The sequence below is a fragment of the Brienomyrus brachyistius genome, chromosome 2 (assembly GCF_023856365.1).
Source record: "Brienomyrus brachyistius isolate T26 chromosome 2, BBRACH_0.4, whole genome shotgun sequence".
NCBI lineage: Eukaryota > Metazoa > Chordata > Actinopteri > Osteoglossiformes > Mormyridae > Brienomyrus > Brienomyrus brachyistius.
In genome coordinates this window covers 18,768,405-18,794,764 of record NC_064534.1, presented here as the reverse complement: position 1 = coordinate 18,794,764, position 26,360 = coordinate 18,768,405, and the positions used below count along the sequence as shown (strand labels likewise).

Sequence of the window (26,360 nt, the reverse complement as noted above, 5' to 3'; positions counted from 1 at the left end):
TCTTAATTTGTGCCATACAAATTATAATTCAAAACTCATTTTAAAACTAATCAATTAGTCAGCTGTAGAGAGGTCAGGAACTGAAATCCATGCATTAAGAATATTATTAAATGAATTTAAAAAGGCTAAAATGTCATTTTAATATAAATTACCCCAAATTTATAAATGGTATGTGTGCGTCAGTAATCCTTGATTTACTTGGCCATATATATATATCGAAGTCGTGCGGCGGTATTCCAATAAAGCCCTGCGGCCTCGTGCCTACGACCTAATCACAGATATAATATTTAGGAGTATACCGTACAACTTCGAGTATGATATTGCTTTTATGCAATAGTTCAGAGGAGTATTTATAAGCAACAGTAATAAGATGCATCATATTTTATTTAAACGGGTACTGGTTTCCGCAAAAAAAGTTCCCGTAACGTCAGCGAAGATGGGATTTTTTATATATATATATGTATATATATATATATATATATATGTACAGTATGTGTGCAAACCTTCCGCATACCCGGGAAATTAAGTCTATAACACATATACTTTTGTGTAATATCGCCGGTGCCAGCAGTGAAACAACTAGCAAGCTTATTAGCGGAATAACTTTTCCATGTAAATTAAAGCCAAATCTAATAACATATCGATGCGCTCGAGTGGCGAGGTGATCACGAGACGGACAGCAAATCTCAGTTATTATAAGGCTGTTTTATTGCGCGATCTTTAAAATGACAGCGGTAAAACAGCAAGCGAGAATAAACTCATTTACACAGACGGGAGCCTCTAAGGAGACAAAAGTGGATACAGGCAAGTAGAGACATAGCGCAACGAGTGATACTAGGAAAATATTTTTTTCGGTTCGGCATCTTATAAAAACAAAACCCGAAAAATAAATTAAAATAAATCCAAAAAAACGTAATACCTATGAACCTTTACTATCTCACTTCAGCCTAAGTTAATTTTTAAAACAGGGGGATCGGGTAGGTTCTCTAAAGGCACCAAATGAACTAATAACAGCCCAGTACCGACTCGGCGTCAGTGAAAATGAGGCACGTGTAACGGCTTTTATATACACCTGTAAAGCGGAGTGATACAGCTGTTGTGAAATGGCCGAGTGCGGTTATACTCTGATAACAGCGCGCATGGAACACCTCTTGTCCAATCAGATTTCTTGGTGGGAACTAACAGTTATATAATAGATATTAGATTATATATATAAACAATAATTATAGTGAGTATTGTTAACATTTTTATTTCTGAAAAAATCACTTGAACGTCTTGATTTCCCATCCTGATACCATTCTAAACACATGGTAAAACATACCATTAATGCCTCTTGAACACTACATAGAACAGAAAATAAAGCATAACTAAATACATATATACTAACCGCAACGTTTAACTGTCCACTTTCCCCAAGTGTCCCATTTTCACAATACTCACCCTAGTAATTATTGGTTGTTAGTGATTATTACATTTATCCTTAATGGCAAATAGAAGTGAAATAGAATTTCCTTCTTTTATATTTCGGCACTAAATAACTTAATAATAAATTGACTTATTGGTCAAACGGCTTGAAGGTGAATGGATAAATGCAGATCCAGCGTGTAGCATAGTACGATATTTGATGTCTCCTCAAGGGGGCATTCCATGTTAAGATAAAAAAGATAAGAGAGTAACATGAAACATATTCATCACTTAAAAAAATGCATTTAAGGCGCATAGCCTGACAAATATTCAAAAATGCTGTAGTGTTTACTGTTGTATTTAATTTCTGTATAAACTATTTATTTATATATATTTAAATAATTTAAATATTCGTCTACGCATAAAGTAAAAGTAAGTTAAATTATACATGCTGTTTCTAGAGCTGCATGATGATGCATGGTACCATACTGTAATGAATAGACCTAGATTATATACTAAATAAAGTTTTTCGTCTATAATAACTTAAGGAATCAAAGTGTTTATTGTAATCACAGAATGCAGAGGTACAGTAATACCCAATCAAGCGGAAATTTATAATACACTGTAAAGCTTGTGTATACCATCCACTAGGCACTGCAAGTAAATGACAGGTTAATACGCCATGGTAGAGTTGTAGATGTGAAGCGTCCCGAAAGCACGGCACTGACTTGCGCTAAGCTCGGCGATGTGTTTGCAACTCAGATCGCTTCCTGTTGGGTGGTTATTGGGCCTCCGAAGAATGACAGCATGCTGTGAGTCGGTGGGAGTGCTACAAAAGGCAATATACGGCGCCCACTTAACCCATTCCGGCACGTCTGAGGAGGTTGTGGATTAACTGCGGCTTTTAGGACTTGTTTCATAAACGCGTGAGTATTAAAGTTTTGTTATGCATTACAATTTAATTTAAGTTCTAATTCTTTCGGGAGTTATAAGCCATCCGCTTTTTCTTGGGGACAGTTTCTTACACTTTTTTTCCGTTATGTGATTTAAACAATCGAAAATCCACGAACAAAATGCCTGGTTAAGTTTTTAAATGACAAGTAACAATTGTAGGATTTGGGTTTTTTTAAAAGATTACTAAGATGTAGTCTGAAGTTACCTTCCTTAGAATTCTTAAGTTTATCAATATCGTAATCGTTTTATTGCTGCTGTTATTTGAGTTTGGCAGGTCGGATAAACGACACTGCTTTTTGTTGAAATGTGTAAATTGAGACTTTGAGACTTTTAATCGCCATCATCCAGTATTGGACATTTAAATTGTTCGGCTAGACCGATGTTTCTTTTTCGTCTTTCCGAGTAGATTGCAAAAAATGCTGCCCTGATGAATTGTGGGTATTCCCGTGTTTTTATAATATATGTATATATATATGTTTCTTCTTAAACAAATGACCTGATCAGAGATTTGCAGAGAAGCATGACTTGAGTTTGACTCATAGTGTGTACCCCTCTTGCCTGACCTTCTAGACACACTAAATAAAACCCTCACTTCAAGATGGAAACCATCGCTGCTCTTCTCTGTCTGTTGATCCTTGGGGAAGTGTCCTCAGGTGAGTCGGACCCGTGTGATTTCCTTTCTGGAATATTCAGTTCATTTGCAGTGTTCTTTTCTGAACCCCCCTTACATATTTGTGTTTTATAATTGTGAGTGTTGAGTAGGTGTTTACCTTCTGTACCTGAACTTTCCACTTCTGGTTATTACACAAAAATATGAAGTATTTGTGGCTATGACCCTCTACTGGATAAACGGGTTATATAAAATTAATGGCTAGATAAATAAAATATGTGGCAGTATTATTATTTTATATGTGAGTCGCTACATGATATATCACATTTTCTATTATTATGAGTAACACAATGACATATTTAAGAATTATTTTTATGGATGTATTGAGTATGTATCGGCCTGTTGTACCATGCGTGTTAGTGTAAGATAAGTATTGAAGGTGACCAAGTGAGTGCACCAGTCTTTTAAAGCAGACGTTTGTGATCCATCCTCATTTACCCTCCATTACCTAAGTAGTCGAGGTATTATGTAGAAGAGTCCTACAGCAGTCACTCTATGGGCCTGTCAGACCTACTTCCCCGTGGGTGCTACGGCAGAGGAAAAAGTACAAAAGCTATTACAGATTTAAATACGATTTGGCCAGGGTAGACATGAAAAGCTCAGTCTTCAGGAAGCAAGCCCTGGGGGTGGGGGGTTGCTGAGCATTATGTAACCTTACGATAACTTAAGGGTGAGCTATCGGGGAGAGGTTTGAGACAGCTCCACAAAGACAAATAATCAAACAGATTGATAAATAGAACAAAATGTAAATAAACCACTTCCTTGTACTATGCTGCTTGTCTGCCAGACTGGGTGGCAGGGAGACCTACTGACGCGACCACTTGTCGCCCAAGGAGACTGATTTCTATCTCAACGCAATTAACAATCCGACTCCCCTTTTCCTTTCTTAAAATCTGCGCTTGTAAGGTTGTTCTTTCATACATAGGCCAAGAAGGATTCGTGACAGGCCCGGTCTCATTAAATATGCCACTTACTTCTGTTTATTTGTTTATTGGTTTCATGGATAAATGGAAACAGGAAGCACCTCATTTTGTCTTCCCGGCCGACTGTTTGCCTATCCGTTTTTATTATTATGTACGGTTTTACAGAGAAGTGCTGGTGCAATGACGCTGCCTATCTTATTAGCCCTGGGCAGACAAGCAGTCATGTAGAGGATGGAGCCCTCAATGGCTCATTAACAGTATGTCAAGATAAACTATCCCCCAGCTAGCAGCTGGAATCTGTAGAAATAATAGTTTTGCAGAAACCCTATTTTTAGTGCAAGGGAGACCCAGGACACAGTTTCTCATGCACTGAATGAATCCAGTGAACTTTCGCTCTGCTAAGTAGGGTTTGGCATTCCGGCAGAGTCTCTGTGCACATGATTAGACAGTTGCTGGTACAAACCTGGTCTCATAGTGTTGTTTTTTTGATATGTTCTTTTTTTCTCCTAACTTTGATATTATGATCAAACTGACCATTGGTTGTGCAGCTTTGTAAAAATTCAGGAAAATGATAATAAATCAGTAAGAAATGCACCATCTATTAGGATTATACTGGGAAATATATTTTATTTAGCTGTTATAAAATATGTAAGGATTGTAGGGGAATAGGTTTTTAATTTGCATTGTCTGTAATGTTTATAATAATCTGTCTTGCTTTGAATAGCTTAGTGCACAAACACTGCCTTATTAACTATGGTAGAACTTTTCAGCTGTTTGGTAGATCTTGAGTTAAGAATTTCCTCCACCCCATGGCCATAGAACTGAACAAATTTCTTAAAGCTCTTGCCTACAGCTCCACTGAGTTTTGCTGGAGAAAGGCGGCTGTTTCATTTACTGTCTGAGCAATAGCTGAATTATGCTTTTGAAAATGACTTTAGCACGTTGAAGGAATTCCAGCAAAGATGGAGCTGCGTATTTTTCACATGTATTTTATTTCCAACCAGCTTGGAATTTGTGGCAGACAGGGTGTGTAGGTCTGTTGAAGTTCAGATGCTGAGCATTTCTTGTGTTGGTCTTACGTAACCTGTTGTATTGCTGTCCGATGCGGCTGACAGACTAGGTCCACAGAGCAGTTTTCAGTGGGAATGAGGTGCCTTGGCCCCAGGGAGACAGGACAAGCCTCCGTGGTGCCTTGATAAGAACTTGTTTAGCTTACTGTAAATTGTCAGCCCTCCGTATGCAGCTGAGGAAACCCTGAGGCAATAGGTGTGGGAAAGAGCGCAATCTGGGAATCATCTCCCATATGTTCTCCTTGACGTCTTTAAAAAAGTTTATTCAGTAGTATTAGGCTGTATTTTTGACTTTCATTTTCAGTGCCTTGATAATTCTGATTCATTGACTTAGTATTTGGCTGCTTTTTGCCTGGACAGATTGAAAGAGAGTGATGTCAAGCAGATTGTCCTCTGTATTGCATTTTGATCACACCAAATTCTAAAAGCATCAGTGACACATCACAGCATTAAGGCTTTATTTTAATTAAGAACATTGTCGTTTCCCCATACTACTCTTGAGAAAATGTACTTGAATCACTGCATTTTCCTATCTGACAATATGATAAGAATAAAAAAGTTGTGATAGATAACTCTGTAAAAGAACATTACTCAGTTCTCCATTGGTTGGGTGTGGTATGTACTGCAAAGGTTTTCCAGCTCTCTCTCTATAGCTAAAAACCTCAGTCAGTCCGGCTAACCAAATACTAATGGATAAAGTGAACCAGTTAAATGTGTTTTGTGCGATGAAATACCCTTAATTAAAAGAGACTGACCCTAATGTAATATCAAGAATGGGTTAACGTTGCTTCATATGGAAGCAACAGGAATACTAGGTGTGAACATCTCTATAAATTAATAGCTAACCTGGGTTTTGTTTTTCCACATATGTCATGTTATCCCATCCCATTCAATCCTATCCCATCCCATCCTCGTCTCTCTCTGGTAATGGGAATCCTGAATTTATAAACCCAATCCTCCCCACAAAAGCCCTGTATCACATAGCTGAGTTTCCTTCCACTTGCTTTTGGTAGTTTATAAATGTTATGAACATTAATAAATAAACAGATTCATGTGGGAGTATCAAGCATATCCCTAATAAATATGCATTATTTGAGATCAGCATCGTTACTAAATTGCCCATAGGTGTGCATGTGTGAGTGAATGGTGTGTGAGTGTGCCCTGCGATGGGCTGGCCCCCCATCCTGGGTTGTTCCCTGCCTCGTGCCCATTGCTTCTGGGATAGGCTCCAGACCCCCCGCTACCCAGTAGGATAAGCGGTTGGAAAATGGATGGATGGAGATCAGCATCTTCTGTATAACCAAAAGAATGCTTACTGTGCAGTATATATGCTTTTATTAATGTATTTCCTGTTTTTTAAGCTTTTGTTGTTGACAGTATCTGTTATCTGCTTTGGGTCTTGAGGTGCCAATTGCCTGTTCTTTAAAAGAAGATTCAATAAAGGAAGTCACTGTTTCCAGGATATGGCCTTTCGCCTGTTGTTTAAAGAGATAATTTTGACTGTTGGTGAAGCTGGAAGAAAGAAAATTAAAACCATTTTGCTTCAGTTTAAAATGTATGTCTATTTTGATTGGGAGGCCAGAAAATTTGTTTTGTTCACAATCATTGTTTTCTTGAAAAGCATAGATTTAACACATAAATAAACTGAGCTGCATGCATTGTAAAATCCAAGAAGATACGACCTATTGTTATATACGGTGAAATTTTTATATACAGCAACATTCTACCACTTTTTAAATTGTGAAAATGTGAATTCACAAATAAGTAATGTATAGAAAATTAAACTAGACCGCAAGCTGTCAAACCTTGTATGGTTAGGGACCCCAAATAAAGACAGCCCAGAGCTACCCCTGTTGGTTGGTTACAGAAGTAACTATGGAGAATGGGGGCTTTAATGTTTCTGGCACTGAAGAATTTGTGTGTGTGTGTGTGTGTGTGTGTGTGTGTGTGTGTGTGGGAGGGGTCCTTTGACTTTCTAGTTTGTGTTGATGTTCAAGACGTGAAAAATAATGTGGATTACAGGCATTTCTCAACTGACAAATTGACAGCTACCAACCCTTACGTAAGTCAAATTTTGCATAAGTCGAATTTACCTTCCCATACCATTCAAGACACCTACTGTGATACCAAAAACACGTAAAACAAAAATATGCTACTAATTCATACTAAAGGACATATATTACATAAATGAAGAGATAAATTATAAATTTACTTACGGATGTATGTTGCCTTTTTGTGTGGTTGCTTCCAAAAATGCGGATTTAATTCTGTTGCTTTTACGTAAGTCGAGAGCTACCTGTAACTGGAAAGGTGTGTTAATGAAACACTTTTGGAGGTATCCCAGATTTTGGTGGAAAGTTTTGCCAATTGGTGATTGGTGACTTGGGCTTGTTTACATCCCCCTTGTCACGGCATGGGCTCCTGCCAGCTACTGCCGTCATCAGCATGCTGTCTAAACAGGGCATTTCCTGTTACCCTTGGAGACAGGAAGTAGTCGAGAAGGCCCGAGTAAGCGCCTGGCAGACAGCTGAGATACTGCACAGGGACAAAAGGCAATTATGCTGCTTAGTGTGTTGCATTTGGTATTGGAGATATGGAAATTTAACATTTTAAGTTGTACTGCATGAAAACAAACACAACTGTGCCTTTTTATAGAATGCTTTTGTACAATTGTACTGATTATGAGAGTAAAGTGTCCTAGGTTTGTAAAACAAGAAGATAATGAATATTCTTATAACGTCCTTTAATATTTGTTTTTTTAATTCTTACGACTTTTGACCACCCTACATCTAGAAATCTGTTAATATGCTACATTTATGCCCAGTGATCAACACACATCGCAGAATGTTTACATGTTATGAGATGATATTTATTGTGATACCTTGCTTTTTAAGGTCAATGTTGTTCAAAAAAAATGAAAACTCAAAATTTATGCTGCAAATGAAATAATATATTATATAACGGAATCCATAACTATCAAAACAATAAGACATTGAGTAGTGACAGACAGACAGACAGTCTTAGTCCTCCTGTATCTTCACAGTGACGCCCACTTACCCAAACAGACCTTTCAGCTTTACCAGTATACATGAATCCGGTGATTATGAGCCAGGCCGGAGATTGCCTAGGAAAAGACACCTGACCTTTATTTTCTAAGAATGAATGGTGTTTACTTATACAAAATATTTACTGACTGCCAAAAGAATTCTAAATGACAAAACAGCACACATTTTCTGAACGCCTTGCATTCACTAAAAGAACTTCTTGCTGTCAGCAAACAGATGTATCCAAATACTAGTGTGTATGTATACAGTACATGCAGTACACACACACAAACACACACACACACACGTTTGTAATTATGTCTTTCCACAAATTTTTATGGGGAAAGCTCTAATCCCAACATGAGGACCTTAACCCCTACCCAGCCTTACCCTTACCCAAACTAAATACGAGCCTTTTGGCATTTTTTTTTTTTCGACTGCATTCAAAGATCATTGTGGGGACCTGAAAAATGGTCCCCACAACATCAAAATAACAGGTTTTTATTACATTGTGGGGAACATTTGCTCCCCACAATGTAATATAAACATTAATCTCTCTATCTCTCTCTCACACACACACACACACACACACACACACACACACACACATATATATATATATATATATATATATATATATATATATATATATATATATATATATATATATATATATATATATATGAGCTGATATTCATATACATATGTGTGTGTGTGTGTGTGTATTTTGCGAACATTGCTTTGATAATATTTTACGAGGAGGGTCTACTAATTAACATTTCAGCACAAGAAGTTTGATTGCTCACCTTAAAGAAGACAGGGAGGAGTACGAAGAGTTTCTGAAAAACAACTCTGCAGTAAAGTAGACTGCAGTACTGCTGAATGATGCAAGTCTGTCATTAACAAAAGCGTTTTATAGCAAAAGAAAATTCAGTGCAGAAAGCGAGAAATCGAAAGATATTACTTGGAAAATTACGGAGTTTATCAGACTTGATGATCACTCCATCTTTGTTAAATATGTATAAGATGTACACATAGTTCTCTGGGACTGTTGTTTTTACGCCAGAGTTGGTGTTTTCTTACCAAAAAATAAATACTTTTTCATATTTTTGGAATGTTTTTTTGGGTGTAGTGTCCCTTTAATCATATTGAAGCAGAACCTCCCAAACAGTCGGTGTCTGTCAGTTTTCAAAATACTCGGATACCGTTGTTGACCATTCATTTTCTTATTGGTGCATCACTGTGGATATTTACTTTGTGGACAAAGTAAAGAGATTGTACAAGGGGACAGTTATACTGAACTTTTTTTCCCCATAATACAGCATCCCTCACATGTGAACCAAAGGAACCAGGGGACAACAGCCGTGAAAAGGGCATTGATGTTGATGTGACATCAGGCATGTCCCCCAGGTGCTGGAGTAGATATAAGCAAGAGGGTTTTGAAGTTCACATCCTGGACCTGGTCTTCAGCAGCAATTCTTCCCTGGTAAGTCTGCTGTTAAGCTGTTAGTTGTTATTTTGTGCAGAACTGTCTACTGTCTGATCCTAGTGAAGATGCATGCAGAATTGTTATATTGCCTTGGAAATTTGCACATTTTTGCTGCCATTTGTACCATTTTGCAGCTTCATTATTAAATTATAAAAAGCCCTGCCTGCTAAAGACATTTACTGTGGCCTAATTGCTATATAAGCTACAGTTATTACTTAGTTGCTCTATATAAAATGTCCTTGAAAGTATGGAGTTGTTCTAGTATTTGCAAACTTTCACAGATGTAAATGTATAACTTTGACCATGGATTCTTCTATGGTTAAACTCCAATGACAAGCTGCTGGAAATACAAAAAGAAGTTATTAAATTTGGAAGAACGGACATTTGAAAGGGAAGCCAGAGCCAGACTCTAGTTCTGTCTTCATTAAATAAACGTGTGAGACGTCTCATCTGGGCCTTCAGATAAAGGCTAATGAATTGAGGGACTCCTCAGTGGTCTCTTGTAGATTTACAGGGGCACACATGCTCTGACCATTGCAGACCAAACCCCAAAGCATTCCAGAAACATAACAAATAAAAAAAAGCAATACAGAGGGTTTTTGTCAGTCATCATTAATGATTCTGAAGACAGGTCCCCACTGGTAATCCCACCAATGTCACTAATGTTTATTTGGGGGTCTTCCAAAGGCAGAAAACAGGTTTCACAATATCTTTACAGTTCTAAGAATACAGATTCACACGTCGCTTGATCACTATTGAAGTGTATTAAACTTTTCTAACTAGTATGTGTCCCTAGGAATAAATGTAAACTTTAGGAAAGATATAATGTTAAAATGGGGGGCGGCATGGTGGTGCAGTGGTTAGCACTGTTGCCTCACACCTCTGGGACCTGGGTTTGAGTCTCCGCCTGGGTCACATGTGTGTGGAGTTTGCATGTTCTCCCCATGTCGTCGTGGGGTTTCCTCCGGGTACTCCGGTTTCCCCCCACAGTCCAAAAACATGCTGAGGCTAATTGGAGTTGCTAAATTGCCCATAGGTGTGCGTGTGTGAGTGAATGGTGTGTGAATGTGCCCTGCGATGGGCTGGCCCCCTATCCTGGGTTGTTCCCTGCCTCGTGCCCATTGCTTCCAGGATAGGCTCCGGACCCCCCGCGACCCAGTAGGATAAGCAGTTTGGAAAATGGGTGGATGGATGGATGGATGGATGGATAATGTTAAAATATTTTCCATTGGACACATTTGCTTTTTTGGTGATTTTTTATTTGCTTTTTTTCCTGTTACCTTGTGAGCCACCATATTGCCCCAACAACAACAACGATGATACAGATGATGATGTAGATAAGTTGGTTTAGCTGCTGCTCACACCCTGGCACACAGGCATGCTTATGTTAGCAGGTATAGGAAGGTATTATACAGTCTATGCAACCTTTTCTATACTCATCCTCTGCACATTTTCTATGTCATAATGACATCTTCATCTGCAACAAATTCTGAGAAATCTGCAATGTGTGCTTAGTTAACTGAGGATCTTATACTGACATCATGAAGGAGCTCGTTTTTAATGGTTGTTTATATTCAGCTGGGATTTAATGCTTCACAAATGGGGGAAAAAATAATTACAGGAGATAGAAGTGAACCAAATTTTTTCCTCTGAGATTACAGTGCACTGTGAAAGACACAAAGCAAGAAGTATGTTTGGGTGTGTCGGGGGGGAGAAGTTACTGGGTGATCAGCTGCGAATGGGAGCTCGGCTGAGTGGGCAGTAGCTCGCTTTAGTCGTCATTGATGTCATAGTCTGGAAACTTTTTTTGCCAATTGGCAGGAAGCCTAGACTGGACTCCTGGAGCCGTCTTGGGTTACGGGAGGGTGAAAGAATAATGGGAAGCAGTTTTACATCAGAAAAGCTTGACAAAAGTGCCCTGAAAAAACAGCTGAAAAGGAAATCAATTCAATGTTGAAAATGCAGGAGCAAAAATAGCAAGAGTGAGTGATCAAGGATTGGATCTTGTTCGTTTCAATGAATACAGTATTGGAGGGGTGTACGGATTGAGTTTTTAAAACATTTTATTAAAATAGCAGTAATAATAATAAATAATAATGCTTTGTTGAGTAAATATGTTACAGACTAAAAGACATTTATCAGGAGATTTAAGTAACCTTTCGCCTGGTTGGTTGTGATTTATTTTTAAATATTCCGTGGGGTTTTTTTCTAATTGCTCAGCACAACAATTGCTCACTCACTGTCTAATCTCATACATATTGACTGAAAAATACTTCAAATAACAGGAGTCTGACCATTTTTGTTTATCAGAACTTCCCGAGAATCAGTTTGAAGTTACATCAGCTTCCTGACTTTGAGAACTGAACAAATAGTCTGTCTGCAGTTTGTTTAGTTTTGTATGTGAAATATCACCAGATGTTGAACTATCCTAATTACTTGAAATGAATATATAATAATAATAATAATAATAATAATAAAAATCAGTCAGTCATACAAAATGAAACAATGTTATATCATCATCCTTGAACGATGGCCCTCATGCTCACTCAGCAGAGAACTCCTTCAGTGTTGCCTCCGGTGTGATGGTCTATTTTTCAATCGCAAGTTAATTTACACAATTATGATTGAATTAATTCCATGTTTGCCCATTTTCAAAGAAGAAAGTGTTAAATGTAATCCATATATTTGCAGTCTTACAACATTGCAAAGTATCAAGCATTCAAGGATGTATTATGATGTCCAGTAGAACTTAAGCTGGTCCTTGATTTTAATGGGAAAGACATTCGTATCTGCTGGGGGCAATTTGTATGCCTTTCGTTTGCCATAAATAAAACAGCAGACTGGAACTGGTCTCGCTTGCAACAATTGACATATATCTTCCATTGCTCACAGACTCCAGGCAAAAGTTAGGCAGAGCCCCAAGTGAACATGTGGGCGGTACAGCTGTTATCTGTGGTATCATGTCAGTGCTGCTTAAACACTGTTAATGGTCTTTCGATGACTGCTGTAACAGTTCTGCTTGGATGGTGAAGATTTAGGAAAGGTCTGTCAGTTTGCCGCCGGGACCTCTGTGTCTGGGAGGGTATGAATGCATCACTATAGGAATCTCCAAACACCAGGCTGAATTCAGGAAGGGCTCTGCACACATCTCTGGGGAGTGTGGTGTAAACTGGAATGTAAGTTGCTGAGCCAGGCTCCCAAACCAAAACATTTCAGCTCACAGGCATGACATTTCAGCCTTCAAGAAAATGAGCAACTCTCTAAAATAAATGAATGAAATAAATAACTAATCCAGTAACTGGGAAAAACAGTATTCCAGAAACAGAATTTTCCTGAGCTATTTAATGTTGAAAGAAAAAAATATATATACAGTAAGCCCCACTGCAGCACTGCTGTTTTTCAAAATTCATGAAAAGTCCATTTGTAGCTTTTCAATTAAAAATGTGTTTTAAATTTTAAATCTTTTTGTAGCATCTTTACCTCCCCAATCTAATTGAAGAAAACCACTAAGCTGTATGAGCCAGGATTGGACACATTTTTAGTAACTGTCTGAATAAACTGTTGAAGAATGGCCATTTCCTGGTTAAAAGCAAAATCAGTGAGTGGTGTGTGCATCAGACAAAAGTCAGGAATGGATTTATGGAGTGTTTGCGCAGCATACATCCCTCACTTAGCTAAAATTTGCTTGGTGACAGACTGAGCTGACTTTACTATACAGCATCTTCTGTTTTTATTCACATCTAAAAGGAATTGTAATGTAAACAAGTCCTGAAGGCCTCCAAGGCAGCTGTGATGGTGAAAACAGAAAAGGGTTTTATTGAACTAAATGAACAGGGAGGTAAACAAACAGGATAGCAAGGGATCAGAAACAGGGGGGTTAGGAATGAGGAAGGGCATAGGCAACAGGAAGATATGACATCAGTGACTGGAGCGATATAAAAAGTTGTACTTGTAAACAGAGCCATCACGATTACTCGATTAAACTTCATTACTTGGTTATTAAAAAGCATCAAAAGTAAATACTTTCTTTTTTTAATGATTACTTGGCAATTTGGAGAAAGTAAGAGGATACGGGTCGAAATAAAGAGCAAAATCATCGTTTGTGTGGAAGCACTTCACATTAAAAGTGAAGGAAAACACAGTTGCCATCTGTCAGCATTGCAGACTGCAATTCAAATACATGTTGAAAGAAGATACTTCCACAGACTCACCCAATAATGCGAGGTTGGCCATAGATACAGTATGTGCCATATAGGCCTGTGGAGTAGCTTAGCCTCTCTTTGTCATCACTTACAATCACATTTAATTTACTTCCTGTGATGCCTGTATGTCAAATATAGTTGCTGCTAAAACGAAGGTTCGCTCACATTATTTTACATAATTCATATAACCAGTGTTTTAGGGATGAACTATACTGGAAAAAGTTGGTTTTAAGTTATTGAGTTATTTAACTGTTGAAAATTAACTGTATAGCCCAGTGGAACTCATTTACCTACAGAGTCTGGCAAATAAGTTGTTGGTGTTGCCGTGCCAGCAGACCCAAAGCAGTGCCCACCAATCACTTGCTTCTGCTCAACATCGTCTCCATGTAATACAAAATGACTGGACAGTACAAATCCCTGGATGTAGGTCTTGCTGCACCCCAAATATTAAAGATGCATCATGTGCATCCCTGCCAAATGAGAACAATCCCATGATGCATTGCATACTGTTTCGATGGCAGAGGAAGAAGGCGCAAGATATAACTATTACCTTAATTGGGGTTACCTCAATTGGAGTAGCGTTTCTGCAGTATTGATAGTATTTTCCCGTTGTTTTTGATTCGTGAGACTGCTGAACTGCAATGGTTAACACCAGCGTATAGCATTTTTACAGAGTTGAAATAAATATGAATATTTTAAGTGTAAACTTTATTTGTGAAAAGCACAAGTAATCATGGCAGAAATAATTAGTCATTTGAACTGGACATTTTGATTATATGTCATTTATTAAGTAATAAAAATTATGGCCAAGGTAATCAGCTGGGCATTCAGCATTGTGGAACAGCAAGTGCACATCTCTCTCAATCCACAACTGGTGCATTCTCTGTCTTGCCAAGACCACAAGTACGGTCTTTGCATTCTTGGTATTGAGATTCACGCAATATTTCCCTGCAGTGGAAGACGAATGCGTTTTCCTGACCGGCTGTGTTTCTCACTACTTTTAAAAACACACCTTTTCTGATTATTCTCATGTAGTCAGGAATTGTATGGGTTCTATTTGATGCATGTATAGCACTGGCAGCTTGCAAAATGTCTTGGCATTACCTGTTCCATCTGCCTTAAGAAAGCCTTCAGGACCGGTGGAATTAATGCAACATCAGTTGAAGGCTTGGTCATTATCTATCACACTGTCATACCTTTTAGACATTTCACTCCAGTGTATGGTATATGATGGTATTTAAAGAAAAAAACACAAATCATTTAGGGTACTGTGGAATCAGAGAATATTCAAATGGTCTTATTGATGGGGAAGTTAAGCCCTATGGAGACTGGGAGACAACTCCTTGTTGAAGAGTTAAAATGATCACCCTTCAGTTATTGACACCACTGCTCGCTCTACACCTGCATGCCCAAGGGTGTAAAAATTAAATTTAATTAAATTTTTTCCAGAATTCAAACTTTATTAAATTTATGCCACTGAAAAAAGAGATGGTATTAGCAAATGCACGAAACATGCAGATCTTTGCATCTTTGTTTGGGAACATTCTAAACATCTGGTCATAATATTGCTGTCCCTGGTGTTAAGGTAACATTTATAAGCAAAGCGAACCAAAGCAACCCTGTCTGAAACAGTGTTAAGGACACTAAATATATCCAGTACTGTTGCTGGTTAACCATATTACAATAGAAATAATTGTTATCGTTCACCTAGTGTTACTGAGATTTAAGCTCATAGACATTTAATTAATGACTGTAATGAAAGTATTAGCGGCCTGTGGAGACAGTGCATCTGCTAATAGTTGCTAATTGGGTTGTATAATTCATTTTGGGCATATATGAGGTCATTTATAGTCATTACTATCCATTAATAGACTTGGCTGATTTTGCTGAAATGTAAATGGATATGGTTGCTGTATTTTTGTGGAATTTATATATCTTTGTATTATGAAGAATACGCAATTATAGGTAAATAGTAGGTAGTACATTAGTCAGAGGCAGCATCATGTCAGGTCAGTGGATCAGGGTAAGAGTGAAAGCAGCAGTACATGGTGACTGTTATGTAGTGCTGACCTGGACGAGGGCAAAAATGAAAAGGCTGGTCCCGTGAGCTTTCAGGAAGTCAGAAAGAGTGCGATGCAGGGCTGCCACTGCAGGCTCAGGGCTGCGAAACGGTGGGTGTCCTGCTCTCATTTAGTGCGGGTCATGCTGTTAGTGGCCTGCCTCAGAGAAGGTTACAGCATTTCATCTGCCAATTCCAGGCCTCAGATCTCAGCCACATGTTCATATGCTCACTTATTAAGCTGACACTCTCAGCTTAATTTATTATATTTACAAGCCATACCTTTATTTGTATGCAAGGTAATACAATATAATAGGGTAGAAACCTGCACTCGGTAATTCCAACAAGATGTTTTAATGTATTGGGAAACACATGTAACAAGATTCTCTTTTCTGTGTGTTTTTTTTTTCAGTTTTTCATAATGGATTTTGAGAAACTTAACAAAGTTCATGTGGTGCTGAAGAGATGCAGCGAAACTCCCTTACAGGTTTTTAAACGCGACGGCACACCAATCAAGTTTCATGTAAGTATCACCAGCAATGGTTTTTATAATATGTTTAGTAAAAGACTCAATGTTGTGGAATCCTACAGCAATATTATTAATTTCAGTCAGAGCATTTTACATTTTATGATATTTTTTCTGTACAGTCTATGCATCGGTTTTTATTCAGTTGTTTTTGGACTGAGCATTTATTTACACATTTTAAAGTTCTCTATCTGAAGTGAGGCTGCTGAGTTATTGGTGAAATCAATGAGCTTTTGCTGTGTTTGGGTTTGAGGAAGCAGAAAGCCTTGCAGTGTAGCCGCTTCCTGCCAGATTAGGCTTGTTCCTCTCATTTGGCTATACAGCCACACACCATTCCTGTTCTATATTTAGACCGTACACTTCATATAAGATGAGTGTCCAATACCAGCAGTGTAGGGAGAGATCTCCCAGTTTGCAAATGATTTAACCTTGTTTTCATTAGCAAAGCAGCTATTAAGACTGACGAGCTGCAGCAGACGCTACTATTTATGAATAATATAGGTTATTTATGGACAATACCTGTATTATTCTTAAGTTTCAGTGCACCGTTCTCTACCTTATATTTTCATAGGTTTTAGAATAACAGAGAAAAACACATGGGCTTCATTAATGGTGAACATGCATGTCAACAGATGGGATGTAATATTACAAATGCATCTGCTTCATCTTTGTGCATCTCAAGGTGTCACTTTGTGAAAAACATGCCCATCTCATACCAGTCAAATGTTTGAACACGCCAAGCCAGGAGAGCCATAGAGTGTCACGTCACGTGACCTGGCCACCCGAGCTAAACACAGTAGAAATGATTTTGGAGGATTTTCACCGCAGAGTGAAGGAAATGGTTGCTGAGCATATATGTGGGATCTCCTTCAGGACAGCTGGAAAAGCATCCCAGGAGGCCACCTCATGAAACGCGTAGAGGAGACAGCAGGCTCAGCCAGTCCCTGTCGCAATTGGGGTTAAGGGCCTGGCTCAGGAGCCCAATGCTGACATCAGTCTGTCATCAGTCTGCCAACTCACAGAACCCCCCACCAAATTATTAGCTGTTTTTATCGTTTAATGCTTTTGACTGATACTGTATATACAAAAGAAATTCAGCCAACATTTGGCTTGGCTACCAGTACAAACTAGCAGCAACTCTCCCCATTGGCTACTTATGACTGGTCAGAAATACAGCCGCAGAAAAAATTAAGACACGCACTCCCGTATAAACTGAGAAGTAAAGGAAACAAAAACACTTCTGCGATCTCTTAAGTTTTCTGCAGATGTATATTAGCATTGCTAAGCCAAAGAAAGTTACTCCTCTTGAACCCTGACACTTTTCAGACTGATCACAGTCTGCTTTACCTGACTGACTGATACTAGACTGAAAGCAGTTAGTTTTGCTGAAGGAATTCCTTCCTTGAATTCTGCTCATATCACTCTGCCAGGCCTTTTCAGACACATCAGTAATGTTAAGGAGATTATCAGGCATGAAGGAGCCTGGGTTTAAATACATCACAGTTTTATCATGGCAAACAAAAGAAGGAAGTCCCATCTGGAAGTGATGACAGGCTGAATCGCTCCTGTCCTAGCCACCTCCTGCACACGCGTATTGGACTCTCGTGAGAGGCATCACCTTTTTGAACCGTGGCTATAAATCTAATCAGTTCTACGCTGCCTTATTGCCCTCTGGTCATTTTTTAAAATACTTTTTTGCATGCAATGTTGTATTCCTCTTGTCCTCTTTTAATCTTCATCTACAAAAAATGCAGTCTGAGCAGTATTGTCAGTAAAAAGGAGGCTGACACAATACCATCTTACTCTTTGAGTCCATATAAGGAATTATCTTAAAGATTTTATTTTTGGGAGTGGGGGTCTGTTCACTGCTCCTTTTTAACTATGGGGTTTCAGAATCTGGTGATGCTGGGTCCAAGCAACTGCAAATCTCAGAGTACATGCATCAGTATTGTTTTATTTCAGCACAAAACAACTCAAGCACAAAATTGCTATTGATAAATACCTTAAACAGAACAGAAGGTTACTTCTAGAGTATAATTGCAAATGGACATCTTCAAAAGACATTAATCTAACGGCAACTGAAAAAAAAATAGGAATATTTGAAGGAACCAGTATGACCAGTGTGAGAAAAATATAACCATATACTCTCTGCAATGATCTGTATGTATTTTTTTTATTTCATTTATTTTAGCACAGATGCATATTGCATTTCACCCTCAGTATTTAAGATTCAATTATTTTGTGATGTACAGAGTGTTGTATACTGATATCACACACCGCATTCTTAATTCTGTTTATTCGTTAATAAATGAGCTCATCGCCATTCAAAGCAAAAAAGCAATTGGATGTGGAATTGCGTGGCTATGCAGGAAACAAGTAGTGACCTTTGCTGACGCACGAAGTTAAAAAGGCATCATTTCCTGTCCCCACTCAGGAAACAGAGGAGAGACCTTGGCTCCAAATGGTTTGAAAAATGGGGCTCTTAGACACTTTCTGTAACAAACACCAAATTTAAAATCATCCAATTCCACAAGTTAAAAGGGGTCAGGGGTTCCTTTAATCGGTGTGACACATAGGGGGAGCCCAAGAGCATGAAGACGAAACAGGGAGGATTACAGCCCCTGTATCTCTGTAGGCCCATGTGAAATATCCACATTTGGTTTGGATTACATGAACTGTAGTTTATTTAGCTTATGTAGTTCATTATGTCATTATACATCTCAACTATGATTTAATACAGCTGTTTGCTTACTGCCTTTATTAATGGTTTTCTGCTCCCAAACACAGCAACTTAAAACTTACACCATCTGATGTCTGTCAGTTAAACACACTCCATTCTCTTTCGAAAAGCACATTTACCTTCTCCTTTTCACAGGATATGAGTAATACAACTGACGTCCATGAAGATCATGTCGTATATGAAATCTGTCATATGAATATCTTGGAACTGGTCACGAAAAGATTTGGGGGGGTGACATCGTTTACAACAATTTATGACCCATCTGAAGTTATCTTTACTGGAAAGCAGGGTGAGTTTGGCTTAGCTATGAAGTTTAAGCATTAAAAAACATGCTTTTAATCCATGTAAAAATGTGATATTTTGTTCACAACTTTAGATGGGCACAGATCAGTTGAATTACAGTTACTGTTTATTATAATTTAATAATCACATTAGCTTTTTTTAAAGAATTAAAATAATGTATTTTATAGAAGAGAAAGTGAGCTGAATGATTTTTTTTTTTACTTATTTGTCATTGCAGCGGATATAAATTCAGTGGAGTGCATTCCTGAAAAAGGATTTTTCCCAAAGCAATACCTATTGTATGATATTAAAAATCCAGCTTTTAAACAACCCTTTAAGCTGTGTTCCAGTGACAATGCTGCACCTGGAAAGAAAATGCACATTATCAACATTCCAGATTCAGTTCCCATCCAGTAAGTGCATGTTCATGAATTATTTAAGAAAAAGATGATGCTGTGTAGCTTAATTTTGCTGCATCTACTTTTGATGTGCTTTTCTTCCCAGGGAGGTTTTCATTCACGTCATTTCAGACAATGAAACAGCACTATTTTTGAGAGGACCAAGTGGTACAGTGTGGAATGTTGAAGAACCATTCAAATTAATTGTAAGACGTTATAACTTTAAAAATTATTTTTAGATAAGTTACTTTTTTCTAAAGATTTCTAAAGTTATTGTTGTCAGCCTGCCTGCCATTTTCTTTATTGATGAAGCAAATTACAGGCCTTCCCAACCAAATTTTGAATACCGATTGTTTAAAGATATGTAATAGCAGTACAATGTAGTACATATATCAGTAAATTAAACTTGTGTTTGTTTCTCCACCCAGTCTAACAATCAGGTGCAGATGAAATTTAATGGATCCCAGATCACCGTCGAGCCTTCAATAGAGAATGTTATAGACAGTTATATGGATGTCCAGCATTTAGCTATGAAAAAAATGGGTTTGAATTTCATGTATGTAGAAATTACAGCTGCCATTTCGAAGATAAGACTGGTGATTAAAGAACCAACTTCTTTAATCAATGGGTCTAATCCACAGATACCCCCAGGTTCAGGTATGTTTTTCTTAATTTAAATTTGTTCTGCTTGTTTACTTTCATACTGTACAGCACCTTCATTCTCTGCTTCTGTTCAAGTCTATTATTAATAATATTTTCTCAGGCATTTTATTGGTGGGGAAAATGCTATAAAACCAGTGGTCATCAGTACAAGCACCATTTTCAGATTTTTTCCTCAGAGCCATTTTTCCATGTCCTTTTTTATTGTTTTCAGAAGGACTTAAAAAGTAGAAGCCATTATAGTTTTGCTTAGGTTTTAAGCACAAAAAGTCGTAATTTAGCACAAAGATTAAAGAAGGTTTTCAACTTTTATCCTTGCCTTTCTTTGTATCCCTGGGACTGTAGCATCCATGCAGTTATTTGAGTCTGCAGACTATAAGACTCATATTGACCCCATGGCCAAGGTCCAGAGTGAGAAGAGGATATATGCAGAGGTAATCAGTGAAGTATGTGGATGACTCTACATTTCTCTTTTCAGAGGTTAGTCACTGACAATTCTTGTTCATCTCCATTAGATTTCCAGCAGGAGTGAGGAGGTCGAGCTGGCGGCATGTTCAGTGCGGTCTAGGGATTCCTGTCGTGTGGAATTGCCCATACCTTTTCAAGTAGAGCACTGTCCTTGGAGTATTTGCCAGAACAGGATCAGGTTCAGCCTTTCTTTCCAGCAGATCCAGGATGCACCTTCAACTGCCTGGGATCTTGAGTGCAAGGTCAAAGTCTGTCTCAGGCAAAGCAGTGACATGGTAAGAAATCTTTGTGAAATAAATATTTTCATTCTATGTTATTTGTGCCAGAACAGCCCAATTATATTACTTGGAACTGTTTTTCTTCTAGAAATGTCATGACGAAGACTATGTCAAAGTCGCTGTTGAAGTCGTTAAGTCGAGTGTGCCTTCTGGTGAGTATTAGTAATGTCGAACAGATAGCTGTTATAGTCCTGTATCAGTTTTCACAGCTTTTGGGCCACCATTGTGTGTAGTTTTATCAGTGAGGCGACCGCGTTTATTTCCTTTTTCCAATTCTGCAGGAGATGAGTCAACGATTTGAGGTAGCAATAGGCAAAAGCCATTTACTTCTGCAGTGTGTCACGCTGCATGGCTTTTATGATGATCTCCTCAGTGAAAACTCCAGAAAGAAAAATCTGTAGTAGTCCACTAGGAGATCCTGCTGGGGAGAGGGAAGCCATTGGGGGCGGGGGGCTCTGGGTTAGAGACGTGAGCCATGCATGCTGGGGCGTGCTCTTTAGGAAGGCCAGTTGCCTGACCTCGTGGAAGCAATCAGACATGATGAGCCTTTGGGGGATTTATTATGCTGAACGCTGGACAGGTGCCAGCATAACCACGGGCTATTGTCACCGGCACACAAAGACGGGAAAGTGTTGCTCTTCAAAGGAAAGACCATCTCACGGCAGATTCTTACAGCCCAATCCTTTCAGCCACCCCCCCGGCAAGGTCATCCTGAAGGATAGCGAGTATTTCGGACATAGTCACATGCAAAATCAAAAGATCTGAAACTCCTGATTAAACATGTTTTCCATTGTTTACTGTCTACCTTTCCACAAGAGAGAGAACACCTCTTGGGATGAGCCTGACTTCTGGGCCAGATACAGGAAGGCAGACTTAGGCAACTGTCATTGTTTGTTTCTACTTAGATAATGAGATACACAGGACTGGAGACCACGATCTATGAATTGACTTTCTTTCATAAAAAGCTCTGCTTTGGCCTGTGACCAATGACTTAGCTGGGACTCACGAAAGATAGTTGTTATAAAGATACAATTTGATTTTACAGTTTATATTTTTTCAAAATACTTTATTCGCTTATTTATTCAAGTATGTACTACACCTGTTTATTTTGAATACCTTGATCAAAGATTTGTTGCTAGTTACACAGGGTTATCCTTGTGAAACATACTGTAAAACACGTATTTGTTTCCACCTGCTGCTGATTGCAATGGTCTCTGTTCCGGAAGCAGCACTCTGTGCCTCGCAAACAGGTCTGGAATTTGTTGACTGGATCCATTGCAGGAGGCTTGACAGTCTGCCGCTTTGATTTTTATTTTTTGTGAGAGCTAGGAGCGCCACTGAGCTGATCTTCCTGTTTGGGGGCTGCCGGTGGGACGCCTCAGGGGCCGTGCAGAGTGGACGGCTCTTTGTCCTTGACCCCGCTGCCCCCCAGCATTCCAGTCACGTTAGCTCCAGCATCCTGTCTCTATTCACTCTTATTTGCGCAAATAAAGCAATTTTTAAATTCCTGGGATGAAAAAAAAACAGGATGACCGAGAGTGAAAAATGGGTCCTTATATAGATGAGCTGCTGGATTTTTCCTGTCCACATGTCTGAACAGCAACCGGTACACACTCAGAAAACATCAAAACAGGCGGCATTTATTTTAAGCGACGGCACGTGCCTCATGTTTTCTCTGAAGGTTCAGTATAAGACAAACTCTTATGGGCTGGCAAGAAGCTTTACTGCCACTTTGTTAACCGTGTAATTGTTAATTGTTGTTAATTGTTAAAAGTATAATGTTAGTAGTTTAAGTCAAATCCTGGTCATTGCGAATTTAATTAATTCTGGACAAAAAGGTGCTTTGGTATGTAAATGGGTCCACATTGGTCTCAGTCAGTGTGCAGTCTGGTTAGATTTCCAGTCTTTGTAATTGTCGATCGGACATTTGTTATGAAAATAATGTTTTAGTTAATATATTCTCATAGTAACCAAGGTAATATGTGAATTAAAAACCTGATTTCACTTCCAGACAGGAATTGAATCAGTGATCACAGTGAAACACTTGTGATTTATAGCAGTAGTCTAGTGGTGTAAATGTGTTGAATTGTTGAATCTTATTTGCAATGTGAAGCTTCAGAGAAGCTGATTAAAAAGGGCTAAATCAGCAGCATTTGAGTTCATGATAAGTTTAAAAACAGTGTACTACGGAACTTTCCATCTGGACAAACAGAAGCAGCACAATGTCACGCAGCACAGGATGCAGGAGGCCGCTGGCCCAGCCGGGAAGGTGTAAACGCTGTAATTAGGGAAGGTTTTGGGAAACCCTGCAGGATGACTCCTACCACAGGATGAGCAATGGGCTTCCTGATATCAGAACCCAGGCAATGCACTGGGGGAGGAAGGGGAGCCAGGGACTGTTGGTTTGTGGCAGAAAGTTTATGTTGGGAAATGAGTGTGTATCTTCCCGCACGCTCGGGAATGACTGGCAGCCAAGTGACTTTGCATGCCCAATTTCAGTGAGCTGACTCTTAGCTGGTGTAATTTGTCTGTGTACGTGTCTGGAAATGCACTGACATCCTGTACACTGAGTGATATACAGCAGTAGTACAATGTACACCAACATTAGTTTATACAAATCTCAGAGGTGACTGGTATCCCTCAAATGTTTGGTCAGCTGATTCTTCTTTTTGCATGTTGCTGTTAAGCACTACATTCCCAGTATTTATATATCTGTTATTTAATCTTATGAGTCCATATGAATATACGTAATTACGGTACCACGGAACGGGCATCATTAACTCTCTGGTGTCTGCCTGCACACAGCATCGTGCCCCGACTTCAACCTCTCGGCTGTCCTAGGTGTCGCTTTCGGAGGATTCTTAATAGGGGTGCTTCTTATGGGAGCTTTGTGGTTTATCAAGGTTCGCACAGGTGAGTTACTAATCGGACTATCATAGCATTCGTGCTTTTTCTCCACCTTTGTCTTACTATAGAAAAAACACTGAAAACACAACGCCTCTCATATAAAAATGCATATTTTTGTTTTCAATATTACAGATTATTTGAATTGTTAACTGTACCTTTCAGGAATGGGTGTGGAATCACCTCACATTCCAGGTAAGAGCCAACTTTGTGCTTTTTTGAAATGCATGCTTTGTTGCCATGGCAACAAGCAACAAAACATCTGCAGATCTAAGGAAGTCTGCTGACCAAGGACACCAAAGTGGTTTCATTGCTGATGCACTGTTACTTCCTGCTTGGTTTTTTTCCACAGGATGTCCCAGCTCTTTGGCCAAGCGGCAGCCCGTCTCCGGGAACAGCGCGCCCTCGCAGGACAGCAGCGCCAGCCCGAGCATTGGCAGCACCCAGAGCACACCCACAAGCAGCATGGCATAGCGCAGGAGCAAATGCAGCGGCAAAACCAACATGCGGCCAAACAGTCTGTTCAGGTGCTGAGTATGCGACCTTAATCTAGGGAAAGAGAATAGTTTTACGCACTAAAAACTATTTTCTTTTTCTGGATTAAGGAAAATATGGCCAGATGGCGATTTATTTTTGTGAAAGAGATGCTGCTTGTCATATATTCACACACCACCATTATTGCACCTTGGCTGAGTGATTTCAGTGAAGGTCAGTTTTGATTTTGCACTCACCTCTGTAAAATTCCAGGAAAGCCCTAAATAAACTCCCATTCCTAGCTACAGGAAGAACATATATCACCCATTAAATAAACAGGAAATGTGCTACAATTTTTACAATAAAGCATGTTGAGAAATCATGGTCGGTTTCAGAGGATTAGCTTAATTTAAAATAATTGTTTATAGTATATTCCCTCATAGTGGCCCCAGAATTTCTTAGAATTTTACATTTGCATTCATTCATTTAACGGTTTTATTCAAAGCAACATACATTTGAGAAAGCGGGGTTAGCCAGACCCTAGAGGAGAGTAACAAACTGAAAGACAAAAAAAAATTAAATATACGGCAGAAGAAACATTCATGAATTCAGAACGCTAACTGGATCTGGTATAAATTAAAGCATGACATATGTTTGTAAATAGAAGTTGGTTTTGTTGGAATCGGAAAGGAAATGCTACCTCTTTACGCACGTTTGAGTGTCACGTGTAACGCTAGATTCATGATCTGACTATCAGTAGGTAAATGCAGCCTCTCCTGTCACACACACAACCAGTACTGTAATACAACAGTCAGAGCAGCACAAATCATTACATAAAATACTTATTTTTTAAAACATCGAAAAGGAGTACATGTGCTATGTGATTATTTTATATCATATGGTCTTAGGCAGTGTCAGATTATAACCAAATCATGAGTGATTTAAGAACTGTAAAAACATAAACTTGATTTTATTTTGTTTAATAAAACATACATTTTGGCCTTATTGAACCATTAGTGTCTAAAAATGTGCAATTTTGTGTTGAAAACATGTTTTGAAGTTCCTGTTGAGGTATACAAATTCTCTCCATTAATACTGGACAGAACACTAAGGCAACTTCCATTTCTAATTTAGGACATATTTAGTGTGATAGTAAATGCACCTTTCCTCTGCCTTTCCTCCCTCTAAGTTCTGTGAAATTTTAAAATGTATTTTAATGTATTTCAAAATGAAATTGTATTGAATTACATATATACTGTATTACACATCTCTATGTTATTTAAGGGCAAATATGAATTAAGACAATTGATTGTCTTTGAGTGTAAGTGTGAAGTTATATGGAACCTGTTATGTGTTAGTTGTACAGTGTTTTTGTATGATATCTGTGTGAATATGTGGGCTTAACCGAAGGGGGGAATCTTGAATTATGCCACTCGAGTATTAAATGTAACAGTCTATAAGTCTATATATTTTTGTTTAAAATAAAAGGTCTAATGATTAATACGCTATACATGACCAAATGATTCACGGTTTGTTGCACCTTTTGCTCAATAATTAAGTGTGTGTCAACGGCTTTTTCCTGATTCCTATAACTCTTATCATACATTTCTCTTTCCTGGTGAGTTCCAGTTGAGTTATTGCCATTTCCTTGCTCTAGAAAATTTGAAAGAAATGAATTATTACCTATATTCTGTTTTACTTCACTATTATGCTGATGCATAATAAAAAATCCTCATTGAATTTATCACATTTGGAAACATGCACTCCCCTCTCTACTGTCTTGGCTCGAGCCAAAGGTCCTAAATTGGAATACGG

General features: G+C 38.5%; 1 protein-coding gene across 2 annotated transcripts; it reads left to right on the top strand.

The window, feature by feature from the left end:
- The first annotated feature begins 2,142 nt into the window (after window positions 1–2,142).
- On the top strand, window positions 2,143–26,053 carry LOC125716138 (endoglin-like). 2 transcript variants are annotated; one of them, XM_048988330.1, is made up of 14 exons: window positions 2,143–2,330; window positions 2,929–3,011; window positions 9,388–9,551; window positions 16,228–16,338; window positions 19,217–19,370; window positions 19,602–19,776; window positions 19,868–19,967; window positions 20,190–20,418; window positions 20,767–20,855; window positions 20,937–21,164; window positions 21,256–21,319; window positions 23,973–24,080; window positions 24,207–24,266; window positions 24,424–24,542. In XM_048988330.1, the coding sequence occupies exons 2-13, from the start codon at window positions 2,957–2,959 to the stop codon at window positions 24,221–24,223; spliced, it is 1,494 nt and encodes a 497-aa protein (XP_048844287.1). In that variant the 5' UTR covers window positions 2,143–2,330; window positions 2,929–2,956; the 3' UTR covers window positions 24,224–24,266; window positions 24,424–24,542. The 2 variants fall into 2 exon arrangements, with proteins under 2 accessions (XP_048844287.1, XP_048844286.1); XM_048988329.1 differs by having other exon boundaries at window positions 2,144–2,330; window positions 24,237–24,266; window positions 24,424–26,053.
- Window positions 26,054–26,360: the final 307 nt, after the last annotated feature.

Bases quoted from the DNA above. Each gene is read 5' to 3' on its own strand.
- LOC125716138 (XM_048988329.1), top strand. From the start codon at position 2,957: ATGGAAACCATCGCTGCTCTTCTCTGTCTGTTGATCCTTGGGGAAGTG. The intron at 21,320-23,972 runs GTGAGTATTAGT...GCCTGCACACAG, and splicing joins TAAGTCGAGTGTGCCTTCTG to CATCGTGCCCCGACTTCAAC. The intron at 24,267-24,423 runs GTAAGAGCCAAC...TTTTTTCCACAG, and splicing joins GGAATCACCTCACATTCCAG to GATGTCCCAGCTCTTTGGCC.